Below are 22,228 nucleotides of genomic sequence, written 5' to 3'. Positions count from 1 at the left end.
ATTTACTGGTTCACAAAGAGAACTCAAAAATCATTTTTTTCAACAATGTTTATTGAGCATCTTTGATACACTCAGCTAGCTACTTTTTTTTGTCTGATGCATTTATTGCTGTATCCCCCACCCTAGACAGTATCTGACACATTGTAGGTACTCAATAAATATCAGTGAAATTGATTGAAAGGGTAAGTGCTCATGAGGTTTCAGAGATCCGGATCTCCCAGATGGCTCTCTCCCACCCCCAGCCTCTGCTGTGTCCGCGCCTGGCTCATAGACACTGACCCTTGGACAGCTCATCATGGGGTTGTTGATCTAACAACCACTCAACTTTGTTCCCTGGATTCTGTCTTGGCCTCTGTCCCAGGATTTCCAGGAAATCCAAACCCAGCTGTTCTCAGTCTTGTCTTTGCTATTCCTTACTGATCTCTGTAACTTTGTGAGGCTCTCGCTCCTCTGTGTGGCAGATACATGAATGGCCATATTGGGTCTGTTGTCAATCCTATGGCCACATAGCAGGTCTTTTTTTAATGTAAATTTTAATTAGTGAACATACAGTACAATATTGATTTCTGGAATAGAATTCAGTGATTCATCACTTACATACAACACCAATGCTTATCACAGCAAGTGCCCTCTTTAATACACATCACTTGTCTAGCCCATGCCCCACCCACCTCCCTCCATCAACCCTCAGTTTGTTCTCTGTTGTTAAGTGTCTCTATGGTTTGTTTCCCTCTCTCCCTTTTTTCCTTTTCTTCTTCCCATATGTTCATCTATTTTGTTTCTTAAATTCTACATATGAGTGAGATCATATGATATTTGTCTTTCTCTGACTTATTTCAGCATAATACACTCTAGCTCCATCCATGTCATTGCAAATGGCAAGATTTCATTCTTTTAGATGATTGAGTAATTTTCCAATGTATATATACACCACATTTTCTTTATTCTTCAGTTGATGGACATTTGGGCTCTCTCCACAGTTTGGCTATTGTTGATAATGTTGCTATAAACATCGAGGTGCATGTACCCCTTCGAATCTGTGATTTTGTATCCTTTGAGTAAATACCTAGGATCAACTAGCTACTTTTGATGGTGAGGACAACACAACCCTTGCCTTTAAGGTGTTCCAATTTTGTAGGAATGTTTAAGCACATGCACACCCACACATATCTAGAATCCAAAGTGGAAAGTGATAAATGTAATGGAAGAAGTAATGGAATATGCTATGGGATTTGGAAGAGAAAGAAATATATAATTAGTAATAGTCATTATCCTTTATTGAGCATTTACCGTTATATGCTTGGGAGTTAGCTTAATCATGATTCTCATTTTTCAGGATCTTACATTATAAGACAGACAAAAATTCAACTCGTAATCTGGTAAGTACTGTATGTATCAGTGAGTAAAGTGTAGTACTTTGGTCAAAGCAGCTCTGTGTAGTAGCATCATGCAGAAAAGCCATTAATTTGCCTGGAGTGACTTGATGGTTGGTGGTCAGGTGCCTAAGAAAAGTGGGATGTGAGACTGGGTTTCATGTTTTAGCGGGGATTGATTGGCCTCTGCTGGGGAAAGTGGATGGATGTTTAATAATGTTGCCAACATCTGAAGTATAAAAAGAGGGGCTCTTACCAAGGCTAGATCCAGTTGCCCCCAGCCCTCTCCAACTAGAAAGTAGAGGAAATCTCTTGCCCTTCAACATCATTGTGGCTACCAAGAGGAGGCCCTATTATTGGGCAAAGAGGAAGCCAGAACCCTTGTATCATTTAGTACATTTTGGGCTTAAAAATAGGAAGAGGGAGTGACGATAAATGGATCAAGAAAGAGATTTGAAAATAATGGTGGAGGAGTGATGTACACTGATAGAGCAGTAGAAAGGGAAACAGCTTAAGTATTGAGCACCTGTTGTGTACCAGGAGCTTTATGGCTTTATATATGTTATCTCAGTTAACTCTCCAGTGACCACATAGGCTTTGATGGAAGTAGAAACAGGTTACTAGAGCAGAGGCACAGCAACTTGCTTTTAAGCACAGGCAGGTAAGAAACAGAGCTGAGCTTGCAAGCCTGCTCCTAGCAGTGAGCCTTGCACTCTCCTGGGTTTAGGGTGACTGCAGTCAACTAAACCCCAGTCAGGTGGCTAGTTTTTGGCAGCAAGAAGAGAATGAAAGTTTGGGCAGTGATGAACATTTTGTTTAGCAGCACTTTTACATTTCTTTCCTAAGCAGCTTTCCAGCTAATGGCCGATCACACAGAGTGTACAAGTGCGTTTTGCTAATAAATAGGACTGCCTCCCCCACCGAGCCACGGAAGCGCTAAGAACCCAACCGCGCAATTCCCAGCACAGCAGCGCCCAAGATGCCTGAGGGTGGACCCAGAGGCGGGGTGGGGCCACCTTGGCTGCCCGGGGATTTGAGCCGGGGGTGGGCGGGGAGGAGCAATTGTGACCTGCCCGGGTCCCTCCCCTCCCTGGGCACTGTGATGCTGCAGGGCAGCTGCTGGCCTAGCATGTCTGTCCCCAGACCCCTCCCGGCTGGTGTGTCACAACAGCGGAGGCGGCTGTATCTAGAGCACTTGGGGTGGGCAGGCCCAGCTGGGAGGCAAGCCGGCGAGGAGAGCGGCCGCGATGGTGAGCCTTTCCAGGGCCCGGGGCTGGGGGCCGGGGATCTGGGGCGCGGGGCTGGCACCCAGCGGAGAGCCATATCTACGCGGGGGCTAATGGATTCATCGCTTTGGATCTGCAGAGCTTGAAGACTCTTGGGGTGTCAGTTCAGGGTCGAGGGGGTCCGTACCCTCTGGCGGAGGACACCCGTGCCCGTACCCTTTATAATATACATAAAGTAGAGACCTGAGGCGAATCGCCCCCCAAAGGGACCTAAGGGAGATTTGCGCACGCAGGTGATGAGAGGGAGGACTTGGGAAGCCGGCGCCGAAGAGGTGAGATTCTGAGGGATCCCCAGACAGGCAGCTCAGGGTCTAGAGTGGGGTAAGTAGGAGACAGTCCAGGGATTCCAGATGGGTGAGCTGGCCCCGGCGGCTGGGGGAGTGGGTGCAGTTAGGTCCCCAAATCCAATCAAATGTGAGAGAGCCCCAGAATGTGACAGAGGACTCAGGGCGTCACAGTCTCCCCACGCTTGAGGTCGTTTTCCTTTCTGGTCTCTGAACATTAGCTTGGGTTTGGGGGGCATTAAAACTCGAGCACTCTCAGCTTCCCAGACACCTGGCACCCACGCCAACTCCCCAGTTTTTCCAGCTGTCGAAATGGGAAGGTCTTTGGCACACAGAAGTCTCCCTCCCGAAGGCAAGGGGACCTCAGACTTCTCTTTTTGTTTACTATCATGGTTAAGGCTCAGCAGCGACTCCTTTCTCCCTCCCGGAAATCTATCTCCTTTTGCAGTCGCAGATCTTAACTTGCTGGAGGGGGCCTCTACAGGCCCTCTAGAATCCCCCCCCCCCCGCCCCCGCTCTCCCCCGGGAGCGGGTAAAATTGTTCCCGATCCACTTCCCTGAACGCCTGAAAACCCAGAATCTCCTTGTTCAGAGCCCTGGTATTTTGGTAGCAGGGAGGTGGATTGGGAGGGTTGGGTGGAGGAGGCGGACAGAATAAGCAAGTCTCCTAAGCCAAGGTCAGGTTCTCTGGGCACTCTTGCTCTAGGTGTCAGGTGACCGAGCAGGGTAGGCGAGAAAACTCTGCTCCTCCCCCAGCCTCTGCTCTGTTTGGAAAGTGCCCAGGGCCTCTAGCTCTGGCTCCAGCCCTGTTTCTAGCTAGAGGTCTGTCCAGCAGCCTCTGTCTCTGGAGCATGCTCACAGACCCACCTGGGAGCTTGAAGAACTTGGGGGATATTGGTGATAGTGCCCAAAGGAATACACTCCTGTCCGGATGTGAGGCCATAGAAGAAGCCCAGAGAAGAATTTTGACTCCTGGCTCGGCATCTAGCTTCAAGAATGTCGATTAACCTCTCTGGACTGGTTTTCTCATCTACAGAATGAAGAGGGGTTATGGTTACAATTTCTAAGGCTCCACCTAGCTTTACTATTTTAAACTTCTTATTGTAGAGAATTTCAAACATATACAAAAGGGGAGAGAATGATATAATGAACCCCAGTATATGCCTCATCCAATTTCAACAATTATCTACTTAGGACAAGTCTTGCTTCATTTATTCCCCTTTCCCTTACTTCCTATTATTCTGAAGCAAATCCTAGGCAGCATACTCAGAATTTGGTATTTAATATTTATAATATCTAGAATGTAGTGCTCTATAATTTTCAAAGTGTTTTCTCTTGCATGTTTTAATTTTGACCTGAATGCCATAGTGACTCTCAGAGTAGAGCCTAAAGGAGGCTTACAAGGGAGTCAATGATGGTAGTCTAGCCCTCTGAGCAAACTTTGATATATATTCAATAGGCAAGTTTCTGAAAATATCTGGTAAATAAAAATTTTAAACAGTAAAACCTTATTATAAATGTGGCTGTTTAACTGAAAACCTGTGGTTGAATATTTTGAAAAGAGAATATCTTTTATTTATTTTGAAACTGAATTTTGTATAGCAGGTTGTGTTTAAAATATTTAGTTACATGGGCAGCATTCTCTTAATGGGAAAATATTTTTTATTGGCCATTTCCTACTCATAGAACCTCTTTTTTTATTTATAAGATTTTATTTATTTTTAATTTTTAATTTTTTTTAATTTTTAAAATTTTTTTTCTTTGTGGGATTTTTTTTAAAATTTTTTATTGTTATGTTAATCACCATATATTACATAATTTGTTTTGGTGTAGTGTTCCATGATTCATTGTTTGTTCATAACACCCAGTGTTCCATGCAGAATGTGCCCTCTTTAACACCCATCACCAGGCTAACCCATCCCCCTACCCTCCTCCCCTCTAGAAACCTCAGTTTGTTTTTCAGAGTCCATCATCTCTCCTGGTTCGTCTCCCCCTCTGACTTACTCCCCTTCATTCTTTCTTTCCTGCTATCTTCTTCTTTTTCTTTTTTTTTTCTTAAAATATGTTGCGTTATTTGTTTCAGAAGTACAGATCTGTGATTCAACAGTCTTACACAATTCACAGCGCTCACCATAGCACATATCTTCCCCAATGTCTATCACCCAGCCACCCCATCCCTCCCACCCCCGACCACTCCAGCAACCCTCAGTTTGTTCCTGAGATTAAGAATTCCTCATATCAGTGAGGTCATATGATACATGTCTTTCTCTGACTGACTTATTTCACTCAGCATAACACCCTCCAGTTCCAGCCACGTCGTTGCAAATGGCAAGATCTCATTCCTTTTGATGGCTGCATAATATTCCATTGTGTATATATACCACATCTTCTTTATCCATTCATCTGTCGATGGACATCTTGGCTCTTTCCACAGTTTGGCTATTGTGGACATTGCTGCTATAAACATTGGGGTGCACGTACCCCTTCGGGTCCCTACATTTGTATCTTTGGGGTAAATACCCAGTAGTGCAATTGCTGGATCGAATGGTAGCTCTACTTTCAACTGTTTGAGGAACCTCCATACTGTTTTCCAGAGGGGTTGCACCAGCTTGCATTCCCACCAACAGTGTAGGAGGGTTCCCCTTTCTCCACATCCCCGCCAACATCTGTCGTTCCCTGACTTGTTAATTTTTGCTATTCTGACGGGTGTGAGGTGGTATCTCATTGAGGTTTTGATTTGGATTTCCCTGATGCCGAGCGATGTTGAGCACTTTTTCATGTGCCTGTTGGCCATTTGGATGTCTTCTTTGGAAAAATGTCTGTTCATGTCTTCATAGAACCTCTTTTTAAAAATCTCTTGACCCATTCCTGAAAGGCTAGGATGACACATCTAATAAATGAAGACCCAAAGAATCCTACCCTTGCAGAAAGAACTTTACTTTAACAGGTTGTTTCAGGCAGCCATCCTCTAGGTTTCCCTTCCCTTGTTGGAGTTGGAGGGAAGGCTGCTTCTGTGTGAAGAAGAATTAGATTTAGCATTTCTGTAGGTTCTGAGTAAGAAATGTATAACTAATCCTATAACTGAGCATTCCCATCTGCTCCCAGTGTCCTTCCAGTAAGCAGTTCTTCTGGGAACTGAGACTAGGACACCTTTGGAGAAAGTGGGATGGAGACTTCTGGCCAGGTGTCCCAAGCCAAGCCCATGTCAATGATACCAGGGCACAGAGAAAGTGTCTGGGTTTATGGGGAGGTGAGAACACCTGCAGCATAGCCTCCTTAACTGCATTCCTTCTGAGCCAGGGAGCACTGGTTCAGATGGGGATAGGCATGAAGTGGCAACAAAGAGCCTGTTTCCTCAAAAAAATAGAGGGGAGGGGAGAGTATTTGGGGGGGCAAGAGGGACACTGCTTCTGTGTCTGCAGTCCTCTGCAAACTGCCCCCATGTAGGCAGGCGTGGCTGAGCTCTGCAGGGTCCATACTTATTTTCTGACCTCAGACCACTTCTGGAGTCACTTCTGCATCTGCCCTTACCATTACTAAGGACAGATTCCCCAGACGTTGTAGGGGTACATGCCTCCAAATAGCAGAGGAGCCCTGATGACCAGAACTTCCCTCGGCAGTGGCTAGAACACGGGTGCTGGCTAAATGAGGAGGAGTTTTCATAGGAAGCTTCCAGGCTCAGGTCAGGCCATGCGGAGCTAGAGGGCCACTGCTGTTGCTGAGTTTCCTTTCTGAGGGGGCTTCTGAGTGACCTTGAGAGGAAGATGAAAAGTTAAAAATAACTTCTGAGGGGGAAATAACTGGTGAATTCAGGACCCATGATGGGGGTGGGTGGACCCAACTGCTCCTTCCTTGGGGGCGGAAGTGGACCAACTGCTCCTTTTCCCTTTGGCCACCAAGGGACCAGTAACACTATCTGTGGCCGTTGTTGACATTTCCCCTGTCTGTGTCTTCCTGTTAGAATTTCTCCCACATAATGACCTGTGGAAGAATGGGAAAATAGACTAGGTGGTTATGCACCAGATTAAAACTCCTTAACTGTCTCTCACACTTGCCCCTGAGGTCAGCTAAAGCCTAAGGGCCTTCGGACACCAATGGGTCTCTTAGGCTGGGAGTCTATTTACCACACACCCCTGCCATTCCTAAAGGTGGTCTTATGTCATCCCTATTGCTGCCCTAAATGCAGTGCCTATAATCTGAGCCCCCTCTCTTGAGCTATTTTCACTCACTTAATTTCACTCACTTTCACTCACTTAATTTAGGTCAAGTTTTTGTTCTTGCTGTTTCTGGCTTGCTATCTTTTCTTTGTTCTGAGTGATTACAAATATGCTGTAATTGAAGGGTTTTGAGCAGAGATAATTCAAGCAATCTTTTATGTATCACATTTCTTCTTACTTTAGTTATTCCTCCATAACACTGTGGATCTACTTTTTATTTGCCATCTTTGACCTAGATCCTGAAATATAGGTGATTTATTAGCCCAACCTGACAACTAGACATAATTTGGTAATAATATGCTTCCTGAGAGCAACTGTGTGGCATTTGACCACAGGGAATGTGGACTGGTCTCAGGTTTTCACATGGCATATACCACTGTCTGTGTCAGTTCCTTTCCTAGATAATATGCCAGTTTTACGATACTTCAGACTGATTTTTGAAGCTACAAAACCTCCTTCTACAGAGGGTCCTAATTAGCTGATCTTAGTCCTCTGAGAGCAAAACAAAAGGGAATGACTAATATGAAGTAGAAATAATATAAGATTGATATAAGAAAAGGTTTCTTATAGTGGAATTATAAAAGGACTGTAAGGTTCTAGAATTTCTTTTTTGATATTCTGCAAAACATAGGGTCCCCTCCCCATGGAAGATGAAGGTAGGTGGCACAGATGTCTCATCTGCTCTGCTTTTCATAAGCCTACACATCAGGAAAACTGTGCTGTTTGTGGGACTTGCCCTAAATTTTCCTGCCTCTTGTTCACATTGCTCCTAAGCTCAACTAAAATGATCAGTTTGGCATGTCTAAATTCGTCAAGGTCGCTGCAAATATTCCTGTTCCAGGAAACTAAGCCAGAGTTGTTTTTTTTCTCCTTTGAACTCCCATTGTGTCTTTGGCACTGGCTATTCTCTTGTTAAATAGATTATAAGACCCCTCAGTGCAGAGTTTTCATTCTAATCATCCCTACATTTATTGAGCACCCACTACATTCAAGCATTGTACTTGATGCTGGGGATGCACTGAGTAAGCAAGAGTTCCTTGCCCTCATAGAACTTATTCTCTCTCCTCGGTAAGTCAGCAAATTGAACAAGCAACCATAATATGGTATGATAAATACAATGATAGGGAAGAAGAGGATTGTGGGAGCACATAGTAGGGCCCTGTGCTGGTTTGTGGTTTTCCAGACTTCCTGTAAGAAGTGACATTTAATGAATAGGATGAATAGGAGTTAGCCTAGTACCTTTTGATACCTGCTTACACATAATAATACAATAAATATTTGTTGTAGGAATGAACAGAGTGGGTAACTCTTGTAGTTATACCAGCACTAGGTCTGTAAAGATATGTCATACTTTTCTTGAGGAAAGGAAACTCCTTTATTAGGTCTCTCCATCTCCCTCATTTTCACCTTCTGGATTGCTGGGCAGAGAGGTTCAGCAGCACACAGAGGACCCCCTTTACCTCACAGCATCCCTGGAGCACAGAAGTGGTCTGAGCTCTACAAGCCCAGATTCAAAGTGGAACTGAGAGAGAAAAAAATAGCGTGAGAGAGAAAACATGAGCTCTGATTGGCTAGAGAGGGGAATCTGAAATCTGAGTTTGGAACAAATTTAGGACTTAAATATCCTCTGCTGGGTCAGCTGCTTCTATACTTCGGCCCCCTCCCTCTTCTTGTACACACCAGCCCTGAGAAACAGATTCCTGGTTCTATCAGAGAAGGATGACCCATTTTCAAAGAGGCTACCACCATAAGCCATTCTCAGTTTCTCTCTGCACTGGAGCTTTTTTCCATTTGGAGTTTTGCTATACAAGCTTGGCCTTGCTATATACACTCTCAGGCTTGCATTGATGTAGATGTGGGCATATCCCAGGACCCTGGAAATTCAGAGTGCAAGTGAGGCTGGAGGTTGTGTTGTATAAAGGGAAGAACTCAGGCTGAGGTCAGAAGACCTGGATTCCAGTCTGGGCTCTTGCTGCAGAGCTGTGAAATCTTGAATCTGTCCCTTTACCTTTCTGAGCCTCAGATTTTTCATCTGTAAAATGGGGAGGGAATCATACTTGGTGATCCATGAGGCCAGTCTGGTTCTAGGGTCCTAAACATTGACAGTTGACATAACATCCCTGGTTATGCCAGATGGATGACCCCTCTTCGGCATGAGGGGTGACCTCACAAGGCTATCAGCACTGGGTCTGCTCTGTGTTTATCTATGTAGAACTTCTAGGGAGGAAGATGGGGAGGGTGATCCGGCGGTGACTGGAGAAGGCTAGCTCAGTGCCCTGACAAATTCGTTCTTAATATTGTTAGTTGAATAAATGACTAAGTGAAATGGGACAGGAAGAGCCTGGGCCCTGCAGGATAAGGTAATTATGGTGAGTGGAATCTTTACTCCCATTCTTCCTCTAGTTCCGTTCTTTAATTTTTTTCTTTTTAGTATGAAAAAATTTAAACATCTGGAATAGTACTATAATGCCACCCATACATATATAATCTAGATTTAATAATAATAATTATTTTTCTGCCATTTTTACTTTACCTGCTGTGTTTGTGGAAGTATTTTAAGGTAAAATACAGACATCATGGCATTTTGCCCCAAATGCTTTAAAGTGACCCTCAAAAACTAATGATGTACTATATGTTGGCTAACTGAACATAATTAAAAAAAAGTGACTCTAAAAAATAAGGATATTGTCATACCTAACTATACTTTCATTATCATGCTTAACAAAATTAATCAATTTCTCTTTTTGTCCCCCAAATAATTTTGATTTGTTCAAACCAGAATTCAGGCAAAATGCACATACTACATGTGGATTTCTGTTTCTGGAGTTTCTTTTGATATGGAACAATCTCTCCTATTATCTTTATTTTTTATGAACTAAAAAGATTGTATCAGTTGCCCTGTAGAATGTTTCACCTTCTGGATTTATTTTATTGTTTTCTCAATATGTCACTTATCACTCTGATCCTGGTGTTTTCTGTAATGTGGAAACTAAATTTAAAGTGTTTAATAGATTAAGGATGAGTTTTTTTGTTGTTTGTTTGTTTTTTTTTTTTAAAGATTTTATTTATTTATTTGAGAGAGAGAGAATGAGAGATAGAGAGCATGAGAGGGAAGAGGGTCAGAGGGAGAAGCAGACTCCCCGCTGAGCAGGGAGCCCGATGTGGGACTCGATCCCGGGACTCCAGGATCATGACCTGAGCCGAAGGCAGTCGCCTAACCAACTGAGCCACCCAGGCGCCCTGTTGTTGTTTGTTTTGTTTTTGTTTTTTTTAGAGAGAGAGAGTGAGTGCATGCGCAAGACTGAGTGGGGCGGGGAGGGGCAGAAGGAGAGGGAGAGAGAGAATCCTAGGCAGGCTTCAGGCCCAGTGCAGAGCCCGATGCAGGGCTCAGTCTCACAACCCTGAGATCATGACTTGAGCCAAAATCAGGAGTTGGACACTTGACCAGCTGAGCCACCTGGGCATCCCAAGGCTAAGTACAAGAATTCTTCATGGGTGGTGTTGTGTATGTCATGTTGTATCACATAAGGAGGTTCTTAATGTCTGGTTTTCTCACTATCAGTACTGTTAAGATTGTTCCCAGTGTTTGGCTAGTAACTGTTGTGGTTACTTTTCCCCTCGTAACCTGTAAGTAACAGTGATTTTTTGGCGCTATTTGAATATCCATTTCTTTTCCCATCAACCTTTCACTTAATGGTGTTGGCATCTTTGACCAAATCAATTATGTAATTAAGAACTGTAATATGGCAACATTTCTTAATATATCATTTCTTGTACATTTATTAGCTGACATTCTTCAGTTTAAAAAGAGAGCTTTCCCTCATCAACAGTGCTGTTTGTGGACAAATGAGTTTTGTTTTCTTTTCTTAATAACACTAAGGAGTTGTGGATTTTTATATACATCCTGTTGCAATCAAGTACCATTCTTCTTCTTTTTGATGCTCAGACTGTCTCATCTTTGGCAGTGGGAGCTTCTTCAAGTTGGTTTCTGAGATCTTTTGACATCATCCCAGTCTGTGTTAGCTTCTGTGCTTTCAGGCACCATAAGATGTTCCAGGCTCATCTTGTATATTCCTTGCCCCACACCTAGAACTCTTCATTTCTCCCAGGAGCCCTGGTTCCTGTTAGTGGGGAATGGTATTGAGGGAATCTTCCTTTTCTCTTGATTGGTGTAGCCGCTTTTGGGTTTTGGAAGCATCTATGAACGTATCAGTTATTTCTGAGCCCCTTTTATACTTCCAATTACTCTAAATTAGTTTAACAGGGAAAATAGCTCTTCCTAAGGGGTGTGTATGTGTGTGTGAGAGAGAGAGAGAGAGAGAGTTTGTGAAGACTGGCATATTTATCAGTGTGTGTGAGATTAAAGGGGATATCAAAAGAGGCTGATATTAATATCACCATATTGGTAGTTTTCTGGTGCAAAAGAGCCTTTACTCTTCCTCCTGTGACCTTCAATCTTTCTGAAATATCCCTGCATTCTTGCTGAAAAAGAGTGTTCCAGAAGGAAGGGCTGATGAGTGCAAATAGCACCACAGATAGGCCTGGAGGATAGTTGGGGTGTGGTGGTGGTTGGTGCAGAGGTGCAAGGTTCCAAGGACTGAGGGTCAGGGCCACAGAAGATGCTGTCACCTAGAAGGTGATACATAGGATCAGACTTTTTTTTTTTTTTTTTTAGGTCTCTCCAAAGTCCCATCAGCTTTAGATACCTCTTTAGGAAGCCATGGCTACCTGGATGTGAAAGATGTGGACTGATTGATAACACGCTGGTTGTGGGGTGGTTCCTGGGTGTAGGACACTTTTTTAAAGTCTGAATTAAGACCTAAGGTGAAGGCAGAAAATAGACTTCATAGTAAAGGTGAGTAGAATGGGGACCTGGATTCTCTAACTTTCCACCTGTGTTTCTGGGTGGAGAACCTACAAGGTATATCATAATGAAAATGATAACGGTAAGGGCAAAAACAACTATAATCATGGCTAACTCATTATTTTCATATGAGGTGAAGTTAGTTAACTCAGCCAAGGTCACACAGCACAGCAAGTAAATGGAGAAGGCGAGATTTAAACCCTGGGGTGTGGACAACTTTGTGAGTGAAACCTTTCTTTGGCCACCAGAGTCATGGAAATATAGCTGGGTTGTATTCCCAGATAGGGCTACTTTTGTTACTGGCTGCTGTGAACACCTGTGCCCTATGCTCCCCAAGGCAAGGGCATAGAGACAGGTGTAGGGTAGGTGCTCAGTTCTAAAACTAAATTAGGGAGTAATGGGTCCTGGCACCTCTGGCTCTTTGAGGTGTTATTTGGGGCAGCTGCCCTGTTCCCATGCCCAGAGAACCTCCGAGTTCCCTCTGACTCCGTGTGTTTCAATGCCCAGCCAAATTCTCTGGAGGCTCTTCTTCTGGCTTGGGTTACCTAGCTGGAAAATGCCAGGTCAGGTCATGGATAAGAATAGAACCCATGGATGAAGCACATGCTTCCCGGCTGGGCTCTAGCAGGCATCACAGGCACAGAGCCATGTGTGCTGGCCACTGCTTCCTCACAGGTGGGATATATGGAGGTGATGCGGCCATGCTTTCTGGTAAAACCCCAGCTTTTGTTATTACACACACACACTCTCTCTCTCTTTCTCTCTCATGCACACACACACACACACACACACACACACGCACTCATTCTCATCCTCAACTATTAGTACTATGACCAATCAGGTAATTATGGCTTCATACCAGAGTAACAAAGAGGTAAGGACCCTCAAAGGTCAGCTTTAATATGTGGCCTGACAGAGGCAAAGGAGCAGATTATGGTGGCTACAAAGAAATTTTCCAACTTCAGGAAGAGCCTAATTTATACACTCCCACTTCTCCTTTGCTGATGTAACAATCCTTTCTTCTTCCTACATTTGTAACCAGAATACTAAAGACATCCATGACACCTACTTACAAAGTATTTTCCTTCCATGAGTGTTTATCTGCTCTATGATATTCTGAGCGTGTGAGCATGTGTGTGTGCGTGTGTGTGCGTGTGCGTGCATGAGAAAGAGAGGGGGAAAGGGAGGGGGGAAAGAGAGGGAGAAAGAGAGAGATTGAGAGGGGCTGTTGTCTAGGAAGGTCAGAGTTTAGGCATGAATATGAATGCTGCCTAATGCTGAATATGTATGGTAGTGAATTTATGGACAGTTTCTGCTGTTATCCTTGGTTCACCCTTTGACCTCCTTCATCAGTACAGGAATTTCATGGTTTGGACTTAGCCCCTTGTTTTATCAGTATAGCTGTCCTCTTTTTCCTTTTCTTGACACAAAGGATTAACCTTGGGAAACAACTTTTAGAGCAAGCCTCAGAGCCAAGTCTCAGTCCAGAGGCAGTGGCCCCCAGACACCCGACACCTCAGACACCATTTGGTTTTATATGGCGTGGTTGTAGGGACGGATATCCTGCGAGTTGAATGACAGGGAGAGACAAGTCCTCAGATGTGCAGGATATAGCATAAGGGCATGACGAAGGCCTAGGACTCTGACCTCGATTCTGCACTCTCCTCACAGCGGGAGTGCATATCAGTCCACGTGGGTCAAGCCGGAGTTCAGATTGGCAATGCCTGCTGGGAGCTCTTCTGTCTGGAACACGGCATCCAGGCGGATGGCACCTTTAGTGTCCAGGCCAGCAAGGTCAACGACGATGACTCATTCACCACCTTTTTCAGTGAGACTGGCAATGGGAAACATGTGCCTCGGGCTGTCATGGTAGATCTGGAGCCTACTGTAGTAGGTGAGTATGGGCTAGGATCCTTTCCACAGAAAACAACACGAAGCTGCAGAGCCTTTGGTCCATAATAGCTAAGGAAGCAGAATCTCTAATTGGAAGGGGGGGGCGTGGCTCAGCTAGAACCTCCCCACCCACACTTATTTCTGTTAGTTTCTTGAAATCTCCACAGTCTGGGGGTGTCTTACAATAGGAATCACAGATCTCTGTTCCCCCATTGTAGCTGTAACCTATGCCGAACAAAATACTCTGTACTTAAACCCCTTAAACCTGCTGAGAAAGATCCAAATTGTCAAGATTCTTAACTATATGCTAAGAGTAAAAAATAAAAATAATTTTAGGAATTATGAGAGGTCTCCAAATAGTCAATTTTCCAAAGTATAGGTTTCTGATTCTCTAATAATTGCAGTCTTTTCTCATGGGTCTGGCATAACCTTGCATATCTTACAAAAAATGGAATAATAGCAGACACATTCTCTTACAGCCACAGGTTGCTATAGTTCTAGAATGAACCTCTTCGGGATCCTAGAAAACAAGACTTCTGATTTGTGTTGAGACAGGGTTCTTGGTGCTTCACCTTTCCCTTGAGTCCCCCTCCCTGCCACCCTAATATCACTTCCCTTGGGTCTGACTCCTGGGTCAATCCGCAGCTCAACATCAGGATTTCCTTAGCTTCAAGGCTTGTTCACCAAGCAAGGGATGGGTAAGTTTCACAGAGATATCTGGGCTAATGTCTGTAATGCCTAAACACTAATTTCTAGGGGCAACAGGTACACAACCCTTGGATACTTTGTACAAATACAAATTGTGCAAATTACCCTCCCAGGCACTATGCAAATAGATGATTTCCCTGGGTGGGGGCGTAGAGGAACTCTGAAGAAAAGAACATGTAGTTGGGCCTTGATACATCTTGATCTGCCATATATCTACTTTGTGTGGACCCTTGGAGTTGAGCTGAATAGCCACCCTCTCTAGGGTTCCTGCTCTTCTAGAATCTGGAGCATAGCTCTGCTTCAAAGTCATTCTAAAATATCTCTAGTGCCTGACATATTAGGTTAGGGGTGGGACAATTCCTGGGAAAGCAGATCACCTGGAATCTTTCTCTGTATCCCTAGAACATTTTAGTGCAAGTAAAATTGGGTTAAACTTTTGGGTAGACTTGCAGCATGAAAGAAAAAAAATAAAAAGGAAGACTGGAGGGGCCAAAGTGGAAGGAAAGAGGGGCAAACAACTTTGGTGTTTGGTGAACTTTGTGAACCTGATGCTTTTAAAAGTTCCTGCCAGCAGAGCAGGAAAGCTTCTCTTTGCCTACTTGAGTCACAGGCTTCTGGTTCTATTAGTGCCTATGTTACCCTGGAATTCTCTTAACCTTTTGCAGATTTATTATAGGGTTGTCTGGTTTTACCTCAGTGGAGTTTTACAGGCAGAGGAAATGGAGACCCAGAAAAGTATTATATGATATTTAATGAGGGACGCATCTCCTCTAGAAACAAGGTAGTAAGACCGGATGGTTTCTGTCTCTTGGTAGATGAAGTTCGGGCAGGAACCTACCGTCAGCTCTTCCATCCAGAGCAGTTGATCACAGGGAAGGAGGATGCAGCTAACAACTATGCCCGGGGCCACTACACAGTGGGCAAGGAGAGCATCGACCTGGTGCTGGACCGCATACGGAAGCTGGTAAGTATTAACAAGGGTAGGGAATTGATGAGTCAGGCTAAAATGGACAGGCCTAAGCCTGAACAGAATCAGTGGAGGCACATGACCCCTGGCTACAGAATAGAGCTCCTAAGATTTGGGAACTTTTGCTTATGTTCTGTAAGAAGCATTCACAGTGATGATGCCCCTTCCTCTACCTGGACATCATGAACTACCCTACAGGCCAATGCCCTACTAATTCTTATTGATACTCTATGGTAGTATCTGGGGGAAATTCCAGGTATAAGGAAGGCTAGCTCTTTGCTTGTTGGAAGAATAGGTTAACACAGAATTTAACTTGGAAGAGAAGAGGAAGAGATTATTGATACATTTGAGCACTTACAAATGCCATTACAAATGTCAATTAGATACGTTCCTTCACTTAATTCCCTTAATAATGATACAGAGAAAGAGAAAGTCGTTTCCCTGTACTTTACAGATGAAGAAATTGAGGGCCAGGGTGGCTTAATAATTTAGCCTGGGTCACACAACTAGAAAGTGGCAGAGTTAGAATTTGAATCAGGTTGTTTTGTCTAGAAAGCTCTGAGTTGTAGGGTGGGCCACTTTATCTCTTTGAGCTTTCATTTCCTTATCTTTACAATGGAAATGGTTGGACTTGATCAGGGATTTTTGGGAGCTAAGGATGCCACATTTTTGTACATGTTCACTTTTTCTGTTTAGTGGAGGGCTCATAGGGGTTATCTGTCTCAAAGCTGTGTGTGGGCCCCTGAAGTTCAGAACCAGTATCATAGATCATACCCAATGGGAAAATTTGTGACTGTATGAATTCCTTTAGTTCTGATAAGAGGTAACATTGAGTACTTACTATGTATCAAGTCCTTGCTCAGCATATCATGCTATCTCATTTGATAATCACAATAACTTTAGAGATGAGTATATTTTTTATTGCCTTACTGTAGTCAGGAAGAAACAGAAATCTGGAGAGTTTCAATAACTTGCTCAAGTTTTTACAACTGGGAAATGACAAAATTGATACTAAAACTCAGGTTCTCTGACTCCATTTATATTTCTGAAATTGGTACCCTGAGCCACTTTTCAAGACTCCTTTCAGCAGCTCCCACAAAACCAGTGAGAAGGCAGGGAAAATGGGCAAGGAGTTGGGGTTCCCAAAGGGCAAAGTTATTAATCATTGTGGTTCTGAAACTCTTACTCCTGGTTCAACCAAGCCACTGGGCTGGAAACTTCCATGTACCTAGTGGCACGTACCTGTGCTGTTTGCCACCCTATATATTTTAGCTAGTCCTCTCAAGATCAACCCAACTCCTTTTATCTTACTTCTTCAAGGCTGTTTTGATTTTACCTACATAAAAATGTTGAGGAATAGAGTGGGGAAGATAGAGAGGATTGCCTGCCTTTGTTGACATGAGGGTATTCTTGTAAACTTGTCTTCATCATTTCTTCTCATGCTCTGCTCTCCCCAGACAGATGCCTGCTCTGGCTTGCAGGGCTTTCTGATCTTCCACAGTTTTGGTGGGGGCACTGGCTCTGGCTTTACTTCTCTGCTGATGGAACGGCTCTCCCTGGATTATGGCAAGAAGTCCAAGCTAGAGTTTGCTATCTACCCAGCCCCTCAGGTCTCCACTGCAGTGGTGGAGCCCTACAACTCCATTCTGACCACTCACACCACACTGGAACATTCAGATTGTGCTTTTATGGTGGATAATGAAGCTATCTATGACATCTGCCGCAGGAACCTAGACATCGAGCGCCCCACCTATACCAATCTCAACCGCCTCATCAGCCAGATTGTGTCTTCCATCACTGCCTCTCTCCGCTTTGATGGGGCCCTTAATGTGGACCTCACTGAGTTCCAGACCAACCTGGTGCCCTACCCCCGCATCCACTTCCCACTGGTCACTTATGCACCCATTATATCTGCTGAGAAAGCCTATCATGAACAACTCTCCGTGGCTGAGATAACCAGCTCCTGCTTTGAGCCCAACAGTCAGATGGTGAAATGTGACCCAAGACATGGGAAGTACATGGCCTGCTGCATGCTCTACCGGGGGGACGTGGTGCCTAAGGATGTGAATGTTGCTATTGCTGCCATCAAAACCAAGAGGACTATTCAGTTTGTAGATTGGTGTCCCACAGGCTTTAAGGTGAGAGCTGATGACTTAGGGAGAAGAGAGACAAATAGAGAAGCAGAGGGAGATTACCAGGGATGGGGGAGGAAGATGTGTAAATTCCAGGGTCTTAGACATACAATTCCATGGGAGCTTCAGGCTTCATGGAATGATATGGGAGGAGGGCTTAAGACAAATATAACCGTAATTTCATTAGTTCATTCATTTTAGGTAAGGAGAGACTTTATTTGAAAGGATTATTGAAAGAAGCGGGAGGAGGACAATTGCAATACTCAGAGGGGCAATACTGCGGTAGGGAGAAGGCTCTTACTGCTCCTGAACCCTAACATCTGCAAGCATCTCAAAGGTCAGGAAGAAAAGGGCTTTTCTCTAGTAAGGAGGACTGAGCAGGCTGGAAAGAACCCATGCAGGCAAATGGGATGAATAGGATGAATGAGTGGAGGTAGATGTAATCTGACAATAGATTAGAGAATGGAGTTAACCATATTAATTCAAGTTACCAGAGAGATATAATTCCCTCCTTTAACAAAAGATGTGTTCCTCTCCCAATTTATTTTGAAAAGTTAAATATTCATCCTGTAAGTCTTAACTAACTTAGAGTGAGGATAAGAAATTTTATGGTTACTATAGGATTATGAGTCACTTGTTTTGTGATGCCCTGACATTTTCCATTAACCAGGAGTAAGAAGAAGCTGAGGAAGCCTGTTGTAGATCAGGTGTCCGCAATCTGGAAAATGCCAGACTCTGAGGATTAGTGGGCAGGTACAATAGCCAGGGAAAACCCATGGATCTCAGGACTAGTGAATGTTGAATGTTAGAAGTCACTCCTTTGAGTTGCACTGGCAAGACATACAGCTGGCTCTGTGCATGTGAACTGTTCGACCACTTTGTCCTGTGTTCCCATGGTCTTTAATCAGATTCCATTATCAAAATAATTACCATCATTTACATTAATTAGTAACCCCCAGCCATGCCTTTAATAGTTCAGAGGTTCACTCAGCACCAGGGGTGGTTATACCAGTTGCTAGATATACAGAGATGAGCATGTCTGTTTTTCCCTGATGGTGCTTACAAAAACAAGGCATCATGTGCCAGTCTCTTGACTGACCTATTTGCATATGAGGCTTTGACCTAGCTGATCTCCTTTTGTAGCATTTTCCCTCACTGCTATACTCCTAGCTATATACACAATCTTTCCCCCCCTAGACTACACCTATTTTTATGGATCAGTTTTGGTCATTCATGTGAAAATTCTCAAGATCTTCCAAAATATGGAGTCTTTTTAAATTTTTAAAATGGAGTGCTCACTTCAGCAGCACATATACTAAATTTTTAAAATGGAAACAACAAAACAAGCTAGTAGGAAAATGAATAGGAAAAAAGAAAAAAATGAGATGTGAGGGTGGTGGGGAAGTTAACAAAAAGGAGATGCCCCGCATTCTCTCTCTTCTATTTTAAGCTGAAGTTTGGGGATTATGTCCAGAAAGATGGGTAGGGCCAGCATCTTTAGCTGCTTTTTGGAAAAGCTTATGTTTGTTGAACTTCATCCTCTCACATCCTCCCCAAGGGAGTTTGTCCCTATTTGACTCAGTTGAAGGGATAAAGTTTTTTGCTGGTCAGGGTCAGATCTAGCAAAATATGTGATACAGCAAAGTTTATATTCATTGCCCATCCCATTCTCATTTTTGGTCCTTTGCCCCTGTCACAGCCTCGCCTCTACCACTAAGATACTACTTTTGTCTAAGAGGAATGATAGATGATTGTGAATTCATTTAATGGGCTACACACTTGGCTACATAGCCTGCTGTAACTCCTACCTACATCTCAAGAGAACATGCATTTTAAAGCTATGAAATTAAGAGGCTGACAAATAAGGCATGATGACCTGGGTAGGAGAGTATTTTTTGGATAGTACTGTGGTTCTCAGCGTCCCATAAATATTATCACAGTTTGTTACCTTCGACTTCTTCCAGTTTTCTGGGATTGGCTTTGGTTTGGGATATGTGTATGGGGAGAAGGGAGATTTCTCAGTGCCCCTAACATCAGATTGGGCTAGGGTTAGCTTAGAGGACCCTGCCATGCTACCATATCTTGGGAAGTTGACTTGTCCAGGCAAGAGTTTTAATTAACTTTCTTTGATTGAAGTCCTTGCTTTTCTTCTGACAAGCCTCACTCCCCTGAGACATGGGGCCAGGTTAACACTAACACCATCGCCAGGACCTTTTGGATTTTTAAATTTATTGCTCTGGATTATCTCCATGATCTTTTTTTTTTAAATTTAAATTCAATTAGCCAAGGTATAGTACATCATTAGTTTTTGATATAATGTTCAGTGATTCATTAGCTGAATATAACACCCATGCTTATCATATCACGTGCCCTCTTTAATTCTCATCACCCAGTTACCCCATCCCCCCACCCCCCTCCCTGATCTTTAAACAGCCCTCTGTCCTTGGCAGAGAAATTTCCCTAAATTTGTTGACAGTATAACTAAGAAACTTTAGATGACCGTGTGGAAAAGAGTAAACTTCAAGTCTAGAAATTAATTTGCCTATAAAGGAGATCTATTTCCCTTTTCAAGATAAACATGTTGTGTACACCCCTCTTAATAATAATCTCATTCATTACCCTCATTTGTCTACTTGAATCTCCCCCACTAACATTTCTACCTATTACCAGCTCTGTTCTCCTTCTTTCCTTTTCTTAAAAGATTTTATTTATTTATTTATTTGTTGGGGTGGTGGGGGGAGAGAGAGAAAGAGCTCACAAGCAGGGGAGTGGCAGGCAGAGGGAGAAGTAGGCTCCCCACTGAGCAAGGAGCCTGACGTGGGACTCGATCCCAGGACCCTGGGGTCATGACCTGAGCCAAAGACAGACACTTAACTGACTGAGCCACCCAGGCATCCCTGTTCTCCTCCTTTTCTTTTGCAGTTTTTATTTTTTCTTCCAAGTTTTTATTTAAATTCCAGCTAGTCTTTTGCAGTCTTTAGATTTTATAACCCTTCCCTTGAATTTGCCTGCACCCAGTTCTACTCACTTTTAATTTCTCTTCAACACTCACTTCTCTCTACCTGTCTGTTTCTCAAACCTTTTGGTTCCTTCTTTTCACATCTAGGCTTGCTCCCATTCCCACCCCATGACTGTGTCTTGCTACCACACCATGTTACCAAGATAACCAACCCATCTTGAGTTATCCTTTGGCTGCTCTGCATTTTCTTTTCTTGCTCCTCTTCTTTCTCTGTTCCTCAGGTGGGCATCAACTATCAGCCACCCACAGTGGTGCCAGGAGGGGACCTGGCCAAAGTTCAGCGGGCTGTTTGCATGCTGAGCAACACTACTGCAATTGCGGAGGCCTGGGCCCGCCTGGACCACAAGTTTGACCTCATGTACGCCAAGCGGGCCTTTGTGCATTGGTATGTTGGAGAGGGAATGGAAGAAGGAGAATTTTCTGAGGCCAGGGAGGACCTGGCTGCTCTGGAGAAGGATTATGAAGAAGTGGGGACTGATTCATTTGAAGAAGAAAATGAAGGGGAGGAGTTTTAAATATAACACTTTCCCCTTGGCTGTGTCTCTTTATTTATGCTTCTCCACTCAAAGCACGTTTAACTATTCCAAGAGTAACAGACTATACTCCTAAGCCCAGCCTAATTTCTGTTTTCCATTGGAAGAGGTGTCTAACACCAGTGCCTGTGGGTGACTGGGCCAAAAATGGATGCTGAACTGTTCAGACCCTCCCTTGGGTAAAAGCAGCTTTGTGTCACTAAAAAAAAAAAAAAAAAAAAAAAAAAAAATGAGAGTCACTGTCTCTAGTTAGGGTGAAGCCAGGTTACATGTTGTGAAGAGACCTAATCAGGATTTTAAATTCTGGATTAGTCTGGGCCCACCCCAAAATGTAGCCTGTTGGCTATGGAAAGATCTGGGCATTGGGAAGATTGAAGGAAGGAAGGAAATGACACTGTTAGAGAGTGAGAAACAAGACAGACACATTTCTTGCCCTTGTAAAAACACAAATAAATGAACGAGATAATTCAGGTAGGATTAACTAATATGAAGTAAAAAAAAAAAAACCATGGTGAGGGAAAGTGTCTGGGGGAATGCTCCTTTAGACTGGGTGGTCAGAAAAAGCCTCATGGAAACCTGAATGACAGGAGAGAGCCATCATGTGAAGTTCTGGAGTTAGAGAATGCTGGACATAGAACAAAACACAGATGTGGGAACAAGCTTATGTCCGAAGAACATAAAGGAGGTCAATGTGCCTAGAGGATGGTGTGAGGTGGAAGTGAGATCCCAGAGCCAAGCTGGGGCCAGAACATACAGACCATGGTAAGGAGTTTAGATTTTTCTCTAAGTGAAAAACATTTGGAAGGTTTTAAGCAGGATATACTATACTTTATATATGTACATACCTTATCTCTAATCCTCCCAACAATCTCAAATGGATATTCTGCTCATTTTATAGATGAAGAAACTCGGGTTTACAGAGTTGATATGTTGCATATAGTAAGAAAGCTCA

At 43.6% G+C, this 22,228-nt stretch overlaps 1 protein-coding gene across 4 annotated transcripts; it reads left to right on the top strand.

Annotated features, from left to right (window-relative positions):
- Positions 1 to 2,462: 2,462 nt before the first annotated feature.
- TUBA8 (tubulin alpha 8) lies at positions 2,463 to 21,560 on the top strand. Of its 4 annotated transcripts, XM_073886971.1 has the most exons (6): positions 2,469 to 2,623; positions 11,836 to 12,015; positions 13,696 to 13,918; positions 15,441 to 15,589; positions 17,050 to 17,730; positions 20,965 to 21,560. In XM_073886971.1, exons 3-6 carry the CDS (start codon positions 13,891 to 13,893, stop codon positions 21,256 to 21,258), a joined length of 1,152 nt encoding a protein of 383 aa, XP_073743072.1. In that variant the 5' UTR covers positions 2,469 to 2,623; positions 11,836 to 12,015; positions 13,696 to 13,890; the 3' UTR covers positions 21,259 to 21,560. The 4 variants fall into 4 exon arrangements, with proteins under 4 accessions (XP_073743070.1, XP_025707673.1, XP_073743072.1 ...); XM_025851888.2 differs by lacking the exon at positions 11,836 to 12,015 and having other exon boundaries at positions 2,464 to 2,623; XM_073886970.1 differs by lacking the exons at positions 2,469 to 2,623; positions 11,836 to 12,015 and adding an exon at positions 2,645 to 2,931.
- Positions 21,561 to 22,228: the final 668 nt, after the last annotated feature.

Source organism: Callorhinus ursinus, unplaced genomic scaffold (assembly GCF_003265705.2).
Source record: "Callorhinus ursinus isolate GAN/ISIS: 27379988/994484 unplaced genomic scaffold, GSC_fseal_2.0 scaffold74, whole genome shotgun sequence".
NCBI classification, from domain to species: domain Eukaryota; kingdom Metazoa; phylum Chordata; class Mammalia; order Carnivora; family Otariidae; genus Callorhinus; species Callorhinus ursinus.
Note: the sequence above shows the minus strand (reverse complement) of the source record. Positions and strands in the feature narration are given on the sequence as shown.

Excerpts from the sequence above, each read along its gene's own strand:
- TUBA8 (XM_073886970.1), top strand. The coding sequence starts at position 2,896 with ATGAGAGGGAGGACTTGGGAAGCCGGCGCCGAAGAG. Across the intron at positions 13,919-15,440 it reads TCTGGAGCCTACTGTAGTAG|ATGAAGTTCGGGCAGGAACC; the intron begins GTGAGTATGGGC and ends GTCTCTTGGTAG. Across the intron at positions 15,590-17,049 it reads TGGACCGCATACGGAAGCTG|ACAGATGCCTGCTCTGGCTT; the intron begins GTAAGTATTAAC and ends TGCTCTCCCCAG.